Source organism: Drosophila subobscura, chromosome J (genome assembly GCF_008121235.1).
Source record: "Drosophila subobscura isolate 14011-0131.10 chromosome J, UCBerk_Dsub_1.0, whole genome shotgun sequence".
In the NCBI taxonomy this organism is placed as follows: domain Eukaryota; kingdom Metazoa; phylum Arthropoda; class Insecta; order Diptera; family Drosophilidae; genus Drosophila; species Drosophila subobscura.
In genome coordinates this window covers 14,700,982-14,717,806 of record NC_048532.1, presented here as the reverse complement: position 1 = coordinate 14,717,806, position 16,825 = coordinate 14,700,982, and the positions used below count along the sequence as shown (strand labels likewise).

The 16,825-nt window shown below is 43.3% G+C and overlaps 1 protein-coding gene across 1 annotated transcript in view; it reads left to right on the top strand.

Moving 5' to 3' along the window:
- Positions 1–16,825, top strand: part of LOC117895011 — a 124,418-nt gene that overhangs the window by 82,540 nt on the left and 25,053 nt on the right. Inside the window, 1 exon segment of the mRNA XM_034802361.1 lies at positions 11,197–11,619. Within this exon segment, the coding sequence (XP_034658252.1) occupies positions 11,197–11,619 (423 nt within the window).

The following is a 16,825-nucleotide window of genomic DNA, read 5'->3' as shown; positions in this document are numbered from 1 at the left end:
GAAAATTGAAAATTGAAATCCAGCGACAAGTGGCAGATGGTCAGACTTTCTAATATAAACACAGCAGGAAGGTGCAGGAGTTTGTTGTGGAAATTCTGATTGAAATATATTGGAAATGGGGAAGGAAACGAGGCAAACTGCAGCTGTGATTCATCTCTCATTTCGTTGCCTAAAATCTACAAAAATTAAGCCAAGAACAAACATAAGGAAGCGGTGGTGATTCATTTCCTTGAAGTTTTTACCACAAGTGCCACAAGGTGCAGCACTGATTGTTTGTGCCACTTGCTACTACTTGCCCCTCACAGCAGCAACAACAACAACAAGACATTCAATCAAGTCATAGACACAGACAGACAGACGGAGGTGCCACACATGGAAGGCAGGAAGGTGTGTTTCCACCTCCAACGGTGCCTTCCACTGCCGCTCATTCCTACCTCTGGCAGCTACTAATTCAACCTTCCTCTCCGCCACAGATACTTGCAACACAGAGCAGAGCAGAGCAGTGCTGGTGCTGCTCCCTGAAGTCTGGCTCTCGTCGTTTGGTTTCGTTTTATTCAAATTGGCAAATTGCTAATAAAGTTTTTCCCAATTGCCGAATGCCGCCTGCCGCCTGCTCATAAATATTGGTTTTATTTCCATACACAGTCACAGCCACACAGCAGACTGCCACAAGAGTTTTATGAACTTGGAAATGGAGTCCACACGAGGCAGTAGACGAAGGAGGAGAAGGTGGGGCAGCAGCGGGAGTTGTAGGACCAGTGGAGGTGGAGGTGTTGATGTGTGAATCTGAAGGCGTCGTTTATTGCGTGCAAATTCAATTGAATTTTGAATAAGTTCGTGGTGGTATCGAGGGGGTGGGATCTCTAAGGAAGATCTATGCGACTTTCACTCTGCCAGAAACCCAAATAAAACGTTGACAAATGAAGAGGGATGCAAAAGATGTATTGAGGAGAAAGTTTTATTACTTGAAATTGGGGGAGGATCCGATTTAGATCATTCTTCTAATGATTTTCCCACAGAGTTTTCTCTTTGCCCGCCTGCCAAAGTTATTGAACTTCAACGATTATGATCCCTGTTCAACGCCCCTTTCTTCAAATATTTTATATATCTATTTTTTTGTCTTTGCGGTTTAATAATGTCGCCAAAGGTCAAAACCACAGCAACAGAAGACGACAAGAAAGCCTCTTCATGCCTCTGTGGTAGCAAATCACGTTCCATGCGATGATTATCATCGGAGCCCGATCGATTGATCATCATCGGAAGCAAGGAAAGTGTTTCTCTGACCATAAAACGTCATCGCTGAAGTCCCAGACCTCGGGTTGAACTTTTACTTTGCGGTCGATTGAACGGTCTACACCCTTTTCGAGCTGCTGCTGCATCCACATAGATGCTGCTGAGGCTGATGGGATGTTCCCGTCGCCCACTTTTCCTTCGATGCTTTTAAAAATCAATTTTTAGCCTTTTAGCCCATCGATCCGGGCCATGATCGTGCTGCGATCTACAGGTGCTGGCTCTGCGCCTCTCACATGTCCAAACATCATCATCATTTTGCGATCACGGCTGTGGTTCGTTTACTTTTCGGAAGTACTGTGATGTTGTGGGCAAACCTTGTTGCCTGCTTGCCTGCTTGCCTGTCTGCTGTCTGACCCTGCACCTCTCCCAGGAGTTATGAACTTGTTTGTGGCTTAATGAGTATTACAAGAAACGAACCAGCAACAAAAAGGGGGAAGGTCCCATTGGGGAGGAGCTGTGCCGCTTCAGGAGGCGGTTGCCCCGTGACTCTGCCGCAGCCGCTGCCCTCTCCGTCTTGTGTGCTTTTTTCATAGCTTCTGGGCATTGGACAGACCAGAGCGACCCCATCGCAAATTGAGGTGTCGTAATGGCGGGAAAAAGACTCTTCGATCGGTGGCTGCCCCAAACCCATATGTCTGCCCCATCTTTTTCGATAGTGAAAGTGGACACACAGTCTGTCCGTCTGTCTGTCTGTCTGTCGCGGATCTTCAAAAGGCTTTTCATTTTGGGTTTTTGTGGCTTTTAGCCGGAGGATATTACATTGCTCCTCCCCATTAATTTCTCTCTTCCCTCCGCTCCACCCATTTGGGAAAACAGAGAAAATGCTCGAAAATAAAATGAAATTCATTTGCAATGTTAACAAAATAACCAAAAAACCATTTGTTGGCCAATTTTTCATTTGTTAAACTTTTAATTTGTTTCCTTTTTGCCGTTCCGTGTGTGTGGCCCCTAGGGATGAGGCATTGCTAACATTTTACGATTACACCAGAGTCCAGCGGAGTCTCAGAGTACATCGGAGTTCGAGTGCGGAGTACGACTATTGTTTGTGGGTGGTTTATCGCCAGTCGGTGATCTTTTAGAGGCAGTTGCTGCTGCGGGTAATTATGGTTAGGATTTGTCTGCTTTTATGGCCACTCAATATGGTTAAATGTCATTTGGCGAATTGTGTTTTGTGTGCCCAAAAGGGGGCCTTTCCGAATGCTTAATAGAGGATTCAGTCGTTTAAATGAAGAGGCGAATGGAGGCAGGATGGTATCTGCTTAAGTCATGCTGAAGAGCCGAATGAAAGGATGGAAAATACGGTAGATATTTTGGGGAGATGCTTGAGCTATGCTGAAAGGGAAATTCAACGTTTGAATATATATTTCCGATTTAAGTTGAAAGATCTCAATAAATGGAAGATGTTTTTAGAGGAGTTTGAACTTTGAAGAGTTTTATATTGAAGATTGGATGGTCATTGGGCTACTAAATCTTGAGAAATACTTTCTTAAAAATATGTTTAAAAGCAACAAATATTCCACAACTTATTCGAACATTTCTGGCAACCAGTCACATCTCTCCATGATCCTTTTTATACGCATTTCTCCTCTAAAGAGAGTCTACAATCTTCATCCCTTCATTGCCATTCAACTTTTCTTCAATATGAGATGCTTCTATAGTTATTTTTATAACCTCAGCCAACCCTTTCTTATTTCCTTGTACAGGTTTCAGTCTTCAGACTCCTTCCAACCCTTTTTTCCCAGCATTAAATTTCAATTATTACCACACACACGCAGAGATAGAGAGAGAGATTATTACCCTCCATAAACCCCTAAACATGCATACACCGAGCACAAACCATATAACCCCTCTCCCATATCATTTTCAGGTTTAGGTTCAGGTTCATGTTCAGGTTCAGGTTGAGGTTGAGGTTCCATTACTGCTTTCAGCTTTCTATTTATTACACAATTAACAAGTCGTTAAGGATTGGGATTTTCTTTGCTTTCTGAGGTTTTAGCGGTAACTGATTTCGTTACCGTTTTCCGCCTGAACCGTTGGTAATAATCTCATTTTAATTGCCGCCGGCATAAAAAACCGAAAGAAAAGAAGACGAAGAAAAATGCTCACTCGTCGTCGGCTGCCAAATGAAAGTCCGCGTAATGAACATTTCATTTCGGGCAGTGGTCTGCAGTAGCCCAAAATATGGCCCCAAACATGGACTGACCCCTAGCCAGAGTGCATCAGAGCCACAGAGGTGTGGAGACCCCTTAGACCCACAGAGTTAGATAGGTGTAGAAACCCGCAGAGCCCCTTAAAAGCGAGAGGTAGAGGTGTGGAAATGCACCAGCAGACAGCAGTCAGCAGACGACAGGGGCCTTGGGCCAACGGAACGATCCTCCTCTGTGCACTCGTAATTAAAGCCCCCAAACTTGCAACTATATTCATGACCTTGTCTGTGTGCTCGGTTTGAATTTGTTTATGGCCCACACAGAGCATCATCTTAATTGCACTTCAAAACATGGTCATGAAGCCAAAAAACACACAAAATAAATGTGTTAATGAGCGACAAGTTTGGTAATCGGATACTTTTTGACCACAAACATTCCTCACACGCCAGGCTACACACTCCAGTCGAGTGGTGTCATATTTTGATGCCCTGATATATGGGTTAACAGGTTCAGCGAACTTCGAGGAGAGTAGGGTTCCCACAAAAGGCTGGAAACTGGAACACACACAGCACTCAATCCGCTCTCAATTGAATCTCCCACTCCCAACTCTCAATCCAAAAGCCCAACTCCATATATAAATCCCCAACCAATAAAACATGTCAAATGCGGCACGAGGCGAAAGTAAATCAAATATTTTGAATTATTGAGGAAAAATCAACAACAAATTGCCATATGTTCAAAAGGCAAAAGCAACCATTTCCAACCAGACTTATGTTGCAGCAAATCCAATACCAAATCCGATTTCGTTTACAAATCCAATTGTTAATGGCACAAACATATTTCATGATTGATTTCCCAGCACAGCATTACCCCCAAACCAAAATGGTCACAACACAAAGCGGAAAAAAGCGAAAAAAAAAAAAACAAAAAGGAAATGCATTTTCCATAGATACAAAACGCATTTTCCACAACAGCAACAACATATATTTTTGACAGTTCACTTGGGTCACAGACATGACCACCAAATGGAAGAGCTAAAGCGAAGGAAAATCTACAGCCAGGTGGTCGGTCGGTTGCTGGCTTTTCTCTAAGTTTGTAGCTGCCACTGAAAGTATCTTTGTATCTGCTAGTCTCTGTTTTAATTAGAGCTTCTGAGATGCATGTGTCATCTGAATTTTTGTATATTTCTTAGCCTATAATTATTTATGCAATTAATTGGACAATTTTCGATTTGGAAATAACGATTTTCGTCGCTGAGTCGTGAAACTGATCTTAATTGCTCTCATTGCCTGCAGTTCTATTCGATTTTCCAAGGTTTTCCATTGCCACAAGGGATTGTTTCATGCTGGGAGTGGAGAGAGAGAGAAGGCCACCATCCATAGAGATTTGTTTCGAGAGATTCTAAAACGGTCACAGGTCACACACAGCCCCCAACGTTGAGATCTCTGAAAGAGGGAGAGCCGATAAGGAGGCGATAGATACTGGATGCTAGTGGAATTAATTGGCAGTCAGAACTTTGAGAGATTTATGAGTAATCTTTTGGTGCTTAGTGATCTTTTGAGGGTCATAAAAAGCGGAGGAAAATGTCAGGGTTAGATAAATATACGTTCACATAAGCAAAAGGAAACTTAAGGGGAACTCCCATGAACTTTAAGTCATGGGAGATTTGTCTTTGAAGATAGATACAAATTAATTCTCTCTCCCTTTCCCTGCAACACTAAAAGCTTTTCCTGACACTTTTCACACCATTTTTAGTTTGTTAATTTCATTGAAAATAATTACAAGAAACAGTTAAAGTCTCTTGGCTCTTGGCAAAGCAATTTCATAATCAGTTTTTCCATGTAACATGTTTCTAATGAGACCGACCGGCCGACCCGACCACAAAAGCTATAGACAAAAACCAAACTTGTTCTCTCTCTCTCGCTCTCTGTCTCTGGGCAGAAGAACGTGATGCCAACAAAAGACCAAAACCGAGACGACCATCACATCTTCCTCCTCTCTCCCATGCTGCTCTTCTCTCTGCAGAGATATCGCTTTGAGAGAAGTTGAACGTGACACTCGGACGTGATTATGTCAACCGTGTTTGAGCTCAAAAAAAAAACAGAGCTCCTCCCCGCCCCTCCAACAACTTAAAGCCTCCTTCTATCTGTCTGTCTGGCTGATGGTGTTATATGTGTTACTCAATAGGCCATGTCGGGGCTTTAACTGTGACTCCAAGAGGGAGGAGGGGAAGCTGCAGCAGCAGCCTCTCGACTTCACACATTTCTGTGGCAGAGTGGAGAGTCGGTCTCGGACTTCAAAGCGGTTTGTCCCTCATCTCCACAGCGCCTGTCCAGGCTAATTCTCAATGCATTTGGTCACAGCACGTCGTCGGCATCAATTCCACTAGAAATATTCTATGGATGGAGGTTGCAAGAGATATTCTATGAGAAGAAGAAGCTGAAGAGAGGAGAGGTTGGAGAAGAGAGATATAAATGTGTAAGAGGATGTGTTGTGGCATCATCTGTAAAGAACTGTGAGAAGTTTTCTGGGTCATCCGCTGATTAATTGCACTTTTGGGGTCGTCTTTCCTGGGAGAGAAAAAACGAATACCTTTGAAGACACAGCAGTTTTCGGAGAGAGAGAAATAACTCACCAAAGAGACCTCTTTTTCGTACTCCATTTCCCCGACAATCTTTCTCTTTCCGTTTGTCATTTATCTTTATCAAACTTCGCTTTTCTCTCTGCTGTTGCCCCTCCTCTCTGTCTCTGTACCTCTCCCTCCATTCTCTCAGGTAATTAGAGTCGTTCAACTCTATTTTTAGTCCCATTTTGGAACTCTTCCAAATGTCGTGACTACTTTACATAGAAAAATGTTTGCAAAAACAAAGCAAAAACGAAGCCAAAATTTAATTTATTTTCTCGTTCGTGTGCTCCCAATTTATGTGACATCTTGGAAATGTTCTCGAAAAATTCAGACAGTTTTTTCGCCTAAGAATTTTGTGTTTGTGGCTGTTTGTTGCTTACTTCCCGCCTTACGAAAATTGGCAATAAATTTTGATTCCTTTGGGTCGGTAATTTATGGCCCAGAAGCGTGTGTTCACCGTATGAATTTTGATGGTTGATTTTTATAGAATTTTTGACAGACATTTGCTAATGTTTTTGAGTGTTTGGTAAATCGTTTTAGTTTCGTTTAAGAATTTTACGGATTTTGATTTATATTTCGTTAGTTTTCAGCAATTTTCCCACTAACAGCATTCTCGAAGCTATTTCGAATAAATTTTTATACGCTCTTTGGAGTTATTTCTTTATTATTTTATGGCTCTAAGCTTTTCTGATTAATAGTGTACGAAAAATCAATTAATCTCTAAAGTTTTTTCGTTTTGGGTGTGACTTTTAATCGCTTATTTTAGCAGGCATTTTATCACTGCCTTTTTACACAATTTTTCGTATTCATTCTTTCGAGTTCTATTCATAATCCAACAGCACAAAAGAGAACCAAAGAATGGCGGCGAAATCAGACGCTGAATCAGAAGGCGTTGCCGAAGACCCGAATAAAATGTATAGAAATACAAATTGTAAATTGTAAAAAAATTCAAGAAAAACGCGGTCGAGGTCACGCACTGACATTTCCGATAATGAATGTACGATCTCCCCCCTGTCTAGAGTGTCTTTTAGTGGTAGTATTTTATACGATTGCTCAACCTCTGGTCATTCTCGTGAGTCAACGAACCTCTGGCATAACACACCACGCCACAACACAGGCAGACATCCGAAAGATACAGATACGTGCCCCGCACAAAACAGTTTCTTCTATTCGGTTTTTGTTGTTTCTATTCGGATGTGTAAAAATAGCCGCCTCAACGCATTAGAAGAACTTCTCTCCTCTTTTTTTTCGGTCTGAAGAAGCGCGCGCGGCAAGGCGTTTGGAACATTTCGCATGAATAAACAGCATGCGGAAAACTATAGGGGGGAAAATGGGGTAAAATAACCAGGAAAAATCCATTGGACTGTGCCTGGGACACGTGTGTGTATGGTGCGTCATGTGCTGCTGCTGCTGCACGGTGGCTAGACTATCGAGAGGCTATAATGGTGTGTGTGTTTGTGTGCCCCAAAAATGTGTTGCAATTTCGATGATAAAACGTCCAAGAAAAAACGTCTAAGAAATCGCTAGAATAATTAGTCAGAATAAGACATGAGAAAAGTGAAGGAAATTTGTCTTAATTTTTGGAAAAATGCAGGAAAGAAGATGGATTCTAGACTTCCTAGAGAAAATCATTTTTTAATGGGAGAAATGATACAAATTTGTATTTAAAATATGTGAAGATCGTAGTTGCTAAAACCTCTTAAATAATAGTTTCTTTTGGATGAAAACAGCGCCTCTCCTTCAGGTGTTCAACTTTTACTCTATATTCCCCTCTTTTGTGGGTGTTTAAAAGCACTCTTCCAACAATTGTATCATTCTACCAACACCTGTTTCATATGTGTCCAATCATCACTTCAGTTTCAAGTCCTTTTCCAACACTTTCTCACCACGGTACATTCACTTTTGTCTGCAACATTCTCTCTCGCTCTGAAACTCCTCTCGCATCTCTCGTCTCTCCTCCTTTTCTGCATCAGATTTCAATCTTCGAGAACTCTCGCACTCGCACTGACTTCGCTTTGACTTCAATTTGTTTGCCTTGATTTCTTTTATTATTTCCCCTCCCGCCGTACGCTACCCAATAATCTCTTGAGACCTCTTGATGGTCGGTCTAGAGCTGTGTGTGTGTGTGTGTGTGGATGCCATCCCTGTCGTCGTTTCAGCTGGAGATTAGTCACGAACTTTGCATAAAATTCTAAATTCTCATATTTCTAGCCTGCCCCTTCTTCCGCTCCTCAAACCTCAAAAACCTCAAGTGGGTGGCACGCCACAGAGCCACAGAGCCAGCCGCAGAGCGGTTCCAGTTGGAGTTGCATTCAAAAATTGCGCTGCTTAGAGTCGTGCAAAGATTGGGAGTGGTTCCGAACCAAAAACAAAGAGAAAGGCGTTCCTCCAAAATAACCACAACAAAAAAGAGACACAATGTTGCCATAGACATAGACTTTTGCCATGGGCTTTTGTCTAGAGGTTGGGTACGGTCTGGGGTCTGGGGTCTGGGGTTTGGTTTCGGCTACGGTGCCACGGAGGTAGGTTCTCTCTGGTCTTTCATTCTGGTAATGAGCCTCCAACTATCGCAAATAAGCAAACAACCCACACCTGCCTCTTGGCGGCTGCTCCCCCTCCATGGAGTTCCGGCACACCTCCCGCCACTTTTACGAGTACTCCCCCTCATTCAATTGAAGTCTTACTCACTTTGGGGGCGACTCTTCTGCCACAGAGGCAGAGAGGTCTCCTCCGTCTGCTGTTCTGTGGCCAGAGACCTCTTCTCTTGAAGTTCTTTACTGTGGCAGAGAACCTCTTCTTTGGAGCATCTGCCACAGCTTACTTCGCTGCCAAAAGACCTCCATCCATGACTCTGTAACTGTTGCTTAAAGTTGCCGTCATTTATCTAAAGTTTTTGCCCAAACAAGCCGCGCAGGGACAAGCCAGTGCCAAGCCTCTGAAAACAGAGCCCTCCATCTATCCCCTCCCCTGATGAATTCTTTTGTTCTCTTTGGGTCTTATAATTAGATATAATGATAAAAATCATAATGCAAAACAATTTTCATGATGCAGAAAATTGGTTGAGGCTTATACGAAAAATATCAACGTATAAAATGCCAACCAAAATAGATTCTGAAATGAAAAAAAGAGAAAAACTGAATGGAACTAGGGGGAGAAGTTTAGTAGGAGTAAAGATTGATAGATATAAAGAACGGGAGGAAGTGCGGTAATGGAAACATGTGTGGAAATTGGAACAGGAGAAGGTAGATGGATAGAACTTTAGATAAGAAAACAGGAAGTGCACATCTTTGAAGGAAGGGAAACTCTTGGTAGACCTTTTGGCAAGAGAAAGGAAGATCAATGCCATGGTTCAGACATAGAAGAATCTTTAGATTGCCACAAGTAAAAGTAAAATTTGGCAGCATGTCAGCCAGAAAATTCTCTCAATATAATTAAATTTGGCCAACAATGTTGATGGTAGTAAAAGTAACCAACGAAAATACAGTCTGTGGTGCTGCTGCGGCCTGTCAAAACTTTCCCGCAAAAGTCAGGAGCCAGAGACAAAGTCAGGAGGCACAAGTGTCAGAGGTACTCTCCTCGTAGTAGTCGAAGTAGTTGCGGCAGTCGTAAGGCTTCCCCATAAATCTCTCAAGTGGCGTCGCTTTCTCGGATCATTCTTCAAACCCAAAAGTGGCAGAAAGTGGCAGAGAGGAGTCTGGGAGAGGAGAGGAGTCTCTGTGGCAGCTGCCTCTTGAGTGTCAATTTTGGCCATTAGACAAAGTAAATCAAAGAAAAATACGAGAAGGAAAGGCAGAAGGAAAAGCTACAGCCATAGAGCTGTCCAAAGAAATCATTTTCATAAATTTGCAAATTTCCCGAATGCCTCGCTGGCGCCTCAATATTTTTGACATTTCAATTTGTTTTTTGCAAAGGAAGGCGAAAGAAGGGTCTCCCAATAAAGATCTCAAAACAGGTGAAAATTGAAATTTATGTTTTGATTTTATGAAGAGGAGGATCGATGGAAGGAAGGAAGGAAATCTTTGCTTTTCCTTGGAGTTGTGACTAGGATGTGTCCGTGGGCCATAAATAACGACACTCTGAGGTGAAGAGGTTGCCCAAACCCCCCACCCAATTCCTCTCTGTGCGGGGAGTATTTATCGATTTCTAATTTCAACTTTTGTTGCACCTCCTGGGGGCAGGCAGGTTGTTGGTTTCTATCTGTCTGTTGGTTTTTGCCTTATGCAAGAGTTCAGGCTTTGGGGTTAAACTGTTTGTATGGAGATCAATGTCCAGATACGATAGGAGTCTCTCTCTGTTGCTGCCACATGTGTGGGTGTCACTGGCATGGTCACGCCCCAGTCGTTGGTCCTCCTCTGTGCGTCAATTGTCTTGTAATTATTTGTGTGATGTTTGATAAATTGAATATCGCTCTGCAGCGTGCAGGAAAAACTATTGCGAAAAGTCTTCCTCCCTCCCGCCCCTCCCTCCATGATTAATCGTGGAACAATGGCTGTTGGCTGTTGGCTGTGTCCATGGCTGGTGGCCTTATGCAATGCGTGGGATTTCTACGGGTTAACCTTTGCCATTGGTTCGAGGTTGGAGGCCCCGGCAGCAGCTGTTAAAATGCACAGATGCAAAGGAAAATAGTCTCTGGGTAGGAGGAGGAAATCAGAAGCTTTAGTGGTGGAGAGGAGTAAATAAACTTTGGGGAGTGGAGTGGCATCTTCAAATGTAAACAAAGAGGCTGAGGGAAGCTTCTCACACGCGATTCCCAGGCAGCAATGCAGACCAGCCGGCCGATGGGCGCTGCCCCATGACACGTTTAAGATAGCAAAGAATGTCAGAAGTTGTTGGAAAGTTTATGGAGCTGTACTTTTACTCCAATTAAAGATAGACGCCAGTTGCCACCTATATAATCATTTATGGAGTGAATGTTCCGTTCCATTCGCATGATATTGAATACCTTTCTCCCCTTGAAAGCACATCTGTGCCTCTCCCTCCGCACTCCCCACTCCCCACTCCAGTTGGGTGCCTAATCAATTAGCTGTTTAGGCATATCAACTAAATGTCATGTTAACTTAGCTAAAGCTCAAACGTTAACCTCAATGGACACTTTTACTCATTTCTCTTTCTCTTTCTGTGTGCTTCCAGGTGTTGTACCATGAAATTGTATCACACGCCCGAGTGGTAAGCTCTTGCATACGTGCCGCCGAAAAGGAACAGCAGTTGCAGCAACAACAGCAGCAACAGCTACATATCCAACAGCAGCAGCAACAACAACCAGCATCGCTGACCAGCAATTGCTCGAGTGAGTCGGCGGCCAGCGATTTGGCCACAAAGTCCAGCAGTTTGAGCAGTGGCTTTGCCTCCGACGCTGCGGTCAACACACCCATCGTTGGTGCCACAGCTGCAACAGCAGCAGTCGTTGTCGTAGCTGCACCACCGCCACCGCCGACAAAGAAGGGCGAAGGGAATTTGGAGAGGCTGAGGGATCGCTATCATCTGCTATATCTGAAGGCATTCGAACTGCAGTTGTGCCTCGATAATCTACTGCGCAAACGGAGCTCCACAGCGGTAAGTACTATCCATAGATTCCCCAAATAACCTTTCCCTTATTTATCGATACTTTGAACTTGATTCCGATATAAATATAAATACATTTCGGTGGGGAAATGCCCTTGGCAAGACTCATCTTCTTCACTTTGGCTAAACTTTGAAGAGGGGAAAAATCAGCAGGAGGGGAAAGGTGGAAGGAAAAGCAATTCAATTCGTGCGCGCGAGCATACCACAGATTCTTGGAAAGAAAGAAAATGCATTTGGCGCCGCTTTCCTTGCCGTTGCTGTTGTTGCAAGCCAATTGTGGAAATTTCTAATTACGTTTTTGTATAACTCCCATTCGTAGTTGATTTAATTAATTCATTTAGTGAAAATGCCGGCAATGCGACAAAAAATGTGTATCGGGAAAGCTTGTACTGGCTGTATAAAGTGCCACTGCAACTTCTTCGCCTGCACTTGCACCTGCAACTGCAATTGAAGTGCAGAGAGACAGAGTTTTCCCCTCTCTGGAAAAGAAAAAGGTGTGGTGTGGTGTCTGTTCGAATGGTTCCTGTTCAATGGGAAGAAGATTTCCAACTGACGAATGTTTAAATTAGTTTGAAGAGAAAGCACTTTGGTGGCTGATGGCAGAATCAGGAGGAATTTCAGTAGAGTTTATGGAAAGGAAAGACTTGTTAAATGGTTCTTAAGTACTGATTTACGTATCCTTCTTTAGATGGACCCCTTACTTACTGAAACTATTAAAGATCTCCCGCTGATCAGGTCAAATGATCTTTAATAACTTCCCTTTGCAGGCAACTAAAGCACTTCTTTATTTAGTTACGTGTCTGTTCTATATTCCATTTCCTGTTTCCTCTCTCTGTTTTTTCTCTCTTTTTATTCTAACTTTTACTAATTTGCTGGCCATACCTCTTCGGGGCATGCATTCAACCCATCCGTTTCGTGCCGTAGATCCAAGTGAAAGTCAATTTGCCTTATAGACTCGAACACATTGGCCCAGTTGATGGCCAAACGATCGTTCGGTGTGGATCCTCCTCTTTTCTTGGCTTCTCTAAATGTTTCCTGGTTACAGTTCTCTCTCTCTCCCTCTCTCTCTGTTAATTGTGTGTAATTTGCAGAGAAGGAAGAGTGCAAAATGCTTTGGCCTCGTGCCTTGTAAATCACTCAAGACACGCACTGGATGTGGAAGCCACAATTTCAAGCAAGCGACCAGCTGCTGCAGTAGCCGTAGAAGCACCAGCAGCTTCCTCTCTGACCCAAACACACACTTGGCTCCACTTCGGTTCACCTTCCTCTGTAAGCCACGTTCCTTCCTTTATAGGCCACCAGCTTCCCCCATAAGCCAGCGTCCACCTTCGTCTACTGTAAGCCACGTTCCAGTCTCTGTGGCAAGGCCCCTCTGGCTGTGGAGCAGTTCACGTTTTGTTTTGCTTTTTTTTGCCTTTGTAAACCGCTTCATTTGGAGCCTGGCCTCTGGTGCAGCCTGGCCACCATTTACCGCCTTCTGCGCTGCTCTGCACTCAGATTTTCGGTTGTTGGCCAAGAAACAATTTCATTTTCTGCACTGCACTGCACTTTCGGCTCTCTGATGCAATAATTTGCATCCTCCGCCTGCTCTCCTCGCCGCTCTCCATCCGATCCCGTGGATAATTTGTGTGGCTGCATGTGGGCGCTGGATCCCCCCGAGCGCTGGGTCAATTTTCAACACTTTCCTGACGCGCTGCCCCCAAAGCGGGAGACTTGCTCTACATTGGACATGCCCCAAAACTGCATGCCACTAATTTCTGGCCATAAAGGATAAGCTTCATCAGCAGCCACGGCCTCGGCTAAAGACATCAAACGAAGGCGACGACAACTCCTTAACAGCCGGAAAAAAGCGAACCAAAAACGGAGAGCGGGGACTGTGTGGGATTTGTACTCGTAAATGTCATACAGACCACACTGAGAGAAGAGTTTGAGGAATGAATATTTGGGATTTCTTTGGGGGAAGTTTGAAGGAGGAAGATGTGGAATTTTGAGCTTTAATTAGAATTTGTCGACTCCTTTTATACCTGTGAACATCTTTTCGATCTTTCAAGAATGAATTGAATTACTTGTCCAAGCTTCTCTCACTGTAATCCTCGAAACTAGTATCGCTGCAGGAGGAATCCGAGATAAATCCTCCCTGCGAATCCAACGTAGAGCTGTCACATTTCTCTCAGTATTTCGAATTACGGGGAACATGTATCCCCAACTTTATGGCCCACTCGCTCTGAAAAACTATCCCCCCTATGCCCTTTATCAGTTGATGGTGCTCTTTTTTTAGTAGCTGCCATAAAGAAATATGTTTATATAAAAAATATAAAATCAGAAAAGCAGTAAAGTGGCAAGCAAAAAGCAGCTCAAGAGAGCGCTGAGGTCGAAAAGTAAAAGTGAAATTTATGCGCCCTCAACTTTAGAGTTCACGAAAGTCAACACCGAGCGGTAGACAGTAGACTGCTACGAAAACCCCCAAAACCTCGACTCCAAAAACCAAATGAAAGTGACCGAAATGTGCAGAGAGCAGAGCAAATGAAAATAAACCAAATCAAATTTACGACGTGCCCGTGTCTGGACTACGGCAAGAAAAAAACTTTACTTTTAATACTTAATTTTTTGTGCAGCACCGACTGACATTTATAGTTTCGGTTTTTTCGGTTTTCCGTTTCGATTTTTGCCATGGAACTTTTGCTGCCTTTGCCTCTTCCTCGATTCTCCTTCTTTATTTGCCTTTTCGTCTGTTGCTCTTCTTTCTGTACTTCTGGTCTCAGAGACCATCTTTGAGTTCCAAATCAGCATCCAAACGTTGCTTTTTGTATGCCGTTTCTCAAGGTAAGGGTATTCCTAATACCCAGCAAGTTTTTTGTTAAACAAATGCAATGGAATTGCATTGAATTATGGCTCATTATTGTTATGATTATTATGTTTTGTGGCTGCTCGCTCTGCACCATTGCTGCGGCACTCCACTTCACTCCCCTTCCCTCAATTATGTTGTTTATTCTTGGAAAATGTTATTTGTTTTACAGACCGAAAGGATGGATGGTTGAATGGGTTGAAGGTTAAAATAGAGTGTGGGAAACATCTGTCGATGGTGTATGAAAGGGAAAAGATATCTCGTTCTTGGTGGAAAGTGTAGGAAACAATGCGCTGTAGCCTTGAGGCTTTGTCAAGACTTTAGCCTTGAGGAAATTCTGCTAATGGTTGGATGCCTCGCTCCTCTCTCAATTAATGTCTATCAATAGGGAATTTTCTTGAATATTTATACACCTAATTGGCCCCCAATTTGGTTGGTTTGCTAACCCATCAAGGCATCAATCAAAGAGCGGCATAAATCAATCCACAAGTCGACTACCAGTCTGCGCCTCCACACCCCAAAACAAACCCACAAAATGTCTCGCAGCAAATATGCAAATTTTGAGTTTTGAGAGCTTTAAAGCACGAAGCCAGGCTTTAAAATGAGTGAATGCAAATCGCATAATAATTGACAGAAAGACGGAGCAAGAGATACAAATGATTGTGGTTGGGGGATACCATTTAGCCTGACTGGCTGGCTGGCTGGCAGTCACGTCGGAATCGAATCGGAACTGCAATTTATGTGCCTGTTGAATTGTTGTAATGTTTACACATGTTGCACGTTTGCATGCCCCTGTCTCTGTCTCTGTCCCGGAAAGCTGCGAAAATTCAATCACAATAATTATGTTAAATAACCAAAATGAATGCAAAGTAAAGTAGAGGCGTGGCCACACCCCCGAACATCAACTGAAACACGGAAGACAAGCGGCAGCGGCAAGCGGCACACAATGAGGTTTACTTTTAATGGAAACTAAAACTTTTTATGCAGAGTTTTTGTTGTTGTAATTACTGCCTCTGTTCGTCGTCCAGGTCTCACTTTCATTTGGGGTCCAGTTGCAGCGTCGGTGAAGTAATTAGCCGCAAGCTCATGGCAACAAAAAAAAAAAAAACGAAGAAAACAGATTATGTATAATAAAAATGGTAACAAAAACTAAAACAGAGTTTTGGGCATCATGAAAAACCTCTAAAAAGCTGGACAGAGAAAGAAAGACTAAATGTTGGTGCTCATGTAGATGGAATCTGTACTTGTATCAGCGAATACCTAGGGAAGTATGACTTGGATATACTCGATATTCCATCATACCCCTCATCAGGAAGCCCCTATAAATAGGTAGCTCAGAAATTCTTTTGTAATGCATGTGCAACAAAGCGCTGCCCCTGCCATCACTCTTGCTGCCACAACACTCTCTTGCCAGCTCTCTCCCTTCCATCCTGCTCCCCCTCAATGTCTGTGTCTTGGTCCGACTAAAAGCCACCGTTAGTTGATCTACTTTCTGGCCAAGATAATGACAGATTGCTGGACCAACAATATTCCTTTGGGGCCTTGCTGGCTGCTGCCTGCTGCCTGATGATCTCCTGCCTTGATCTTGTTTTGCTTTTCATCCGCTGCTCTGTGTTTTTCCTACGTTTTTCAATTACCGCAGCTAATGTTGATTCCCACTTAAATGGTTCATTATTTTATGGTTCGATGGGTGGCCAATATTACCTTCCCCCCACCCGTCTATATAATCGATAAGAATTGGAATTCTTGAGGCATTTCTGTCCTCTATTTTGACTCTTTTTTTGTGTGTTTGGATTAGCTCTGTGATTTCTTTTTGTAGGCTAGTCTTTGATTTCTTTCTTTTTGTTGTGTGGTTTTTTTATGGATTTATGGACAGCTTTTGTTGGTCAGCAAATTGATTTATGACCGCCCCACAATGTGGGGAGCGGAGCTGAGCCATAAGGAAAAACTCTAGAATAACAATCTTGGCATCAATTGCTGCTGCCAGCAGCTGTTGTTTTAAACGCCAAAGATTTCCTATATAGATCGAACAAAAGTTGAGAAATTACCAAGCGGGAAAGTTGGGGGCATTCCCCACCGCTCCATGAGAAAGGCAAACAAACGAGAGCAGAGCCGAGCAGAGCAGAGCATGTGGCCACGCGGTGTCTTCGAGTGTCGTGTGGCAACATCTTTTGAGACATCTTCGAATGGGGGCCGCCTGCTGCTGCTGCTGCTGCTGGTACTGCTGTCAGAGTCCCCTATTGACATTTCCAAATGTCAAATTGCGACTTTTGTTTACTGCCATTGTGTTTGATTCCACTTGCAATTGTCAATATTTCATTTTCATTTGAATTTCCATTTCCATTCGCCTGC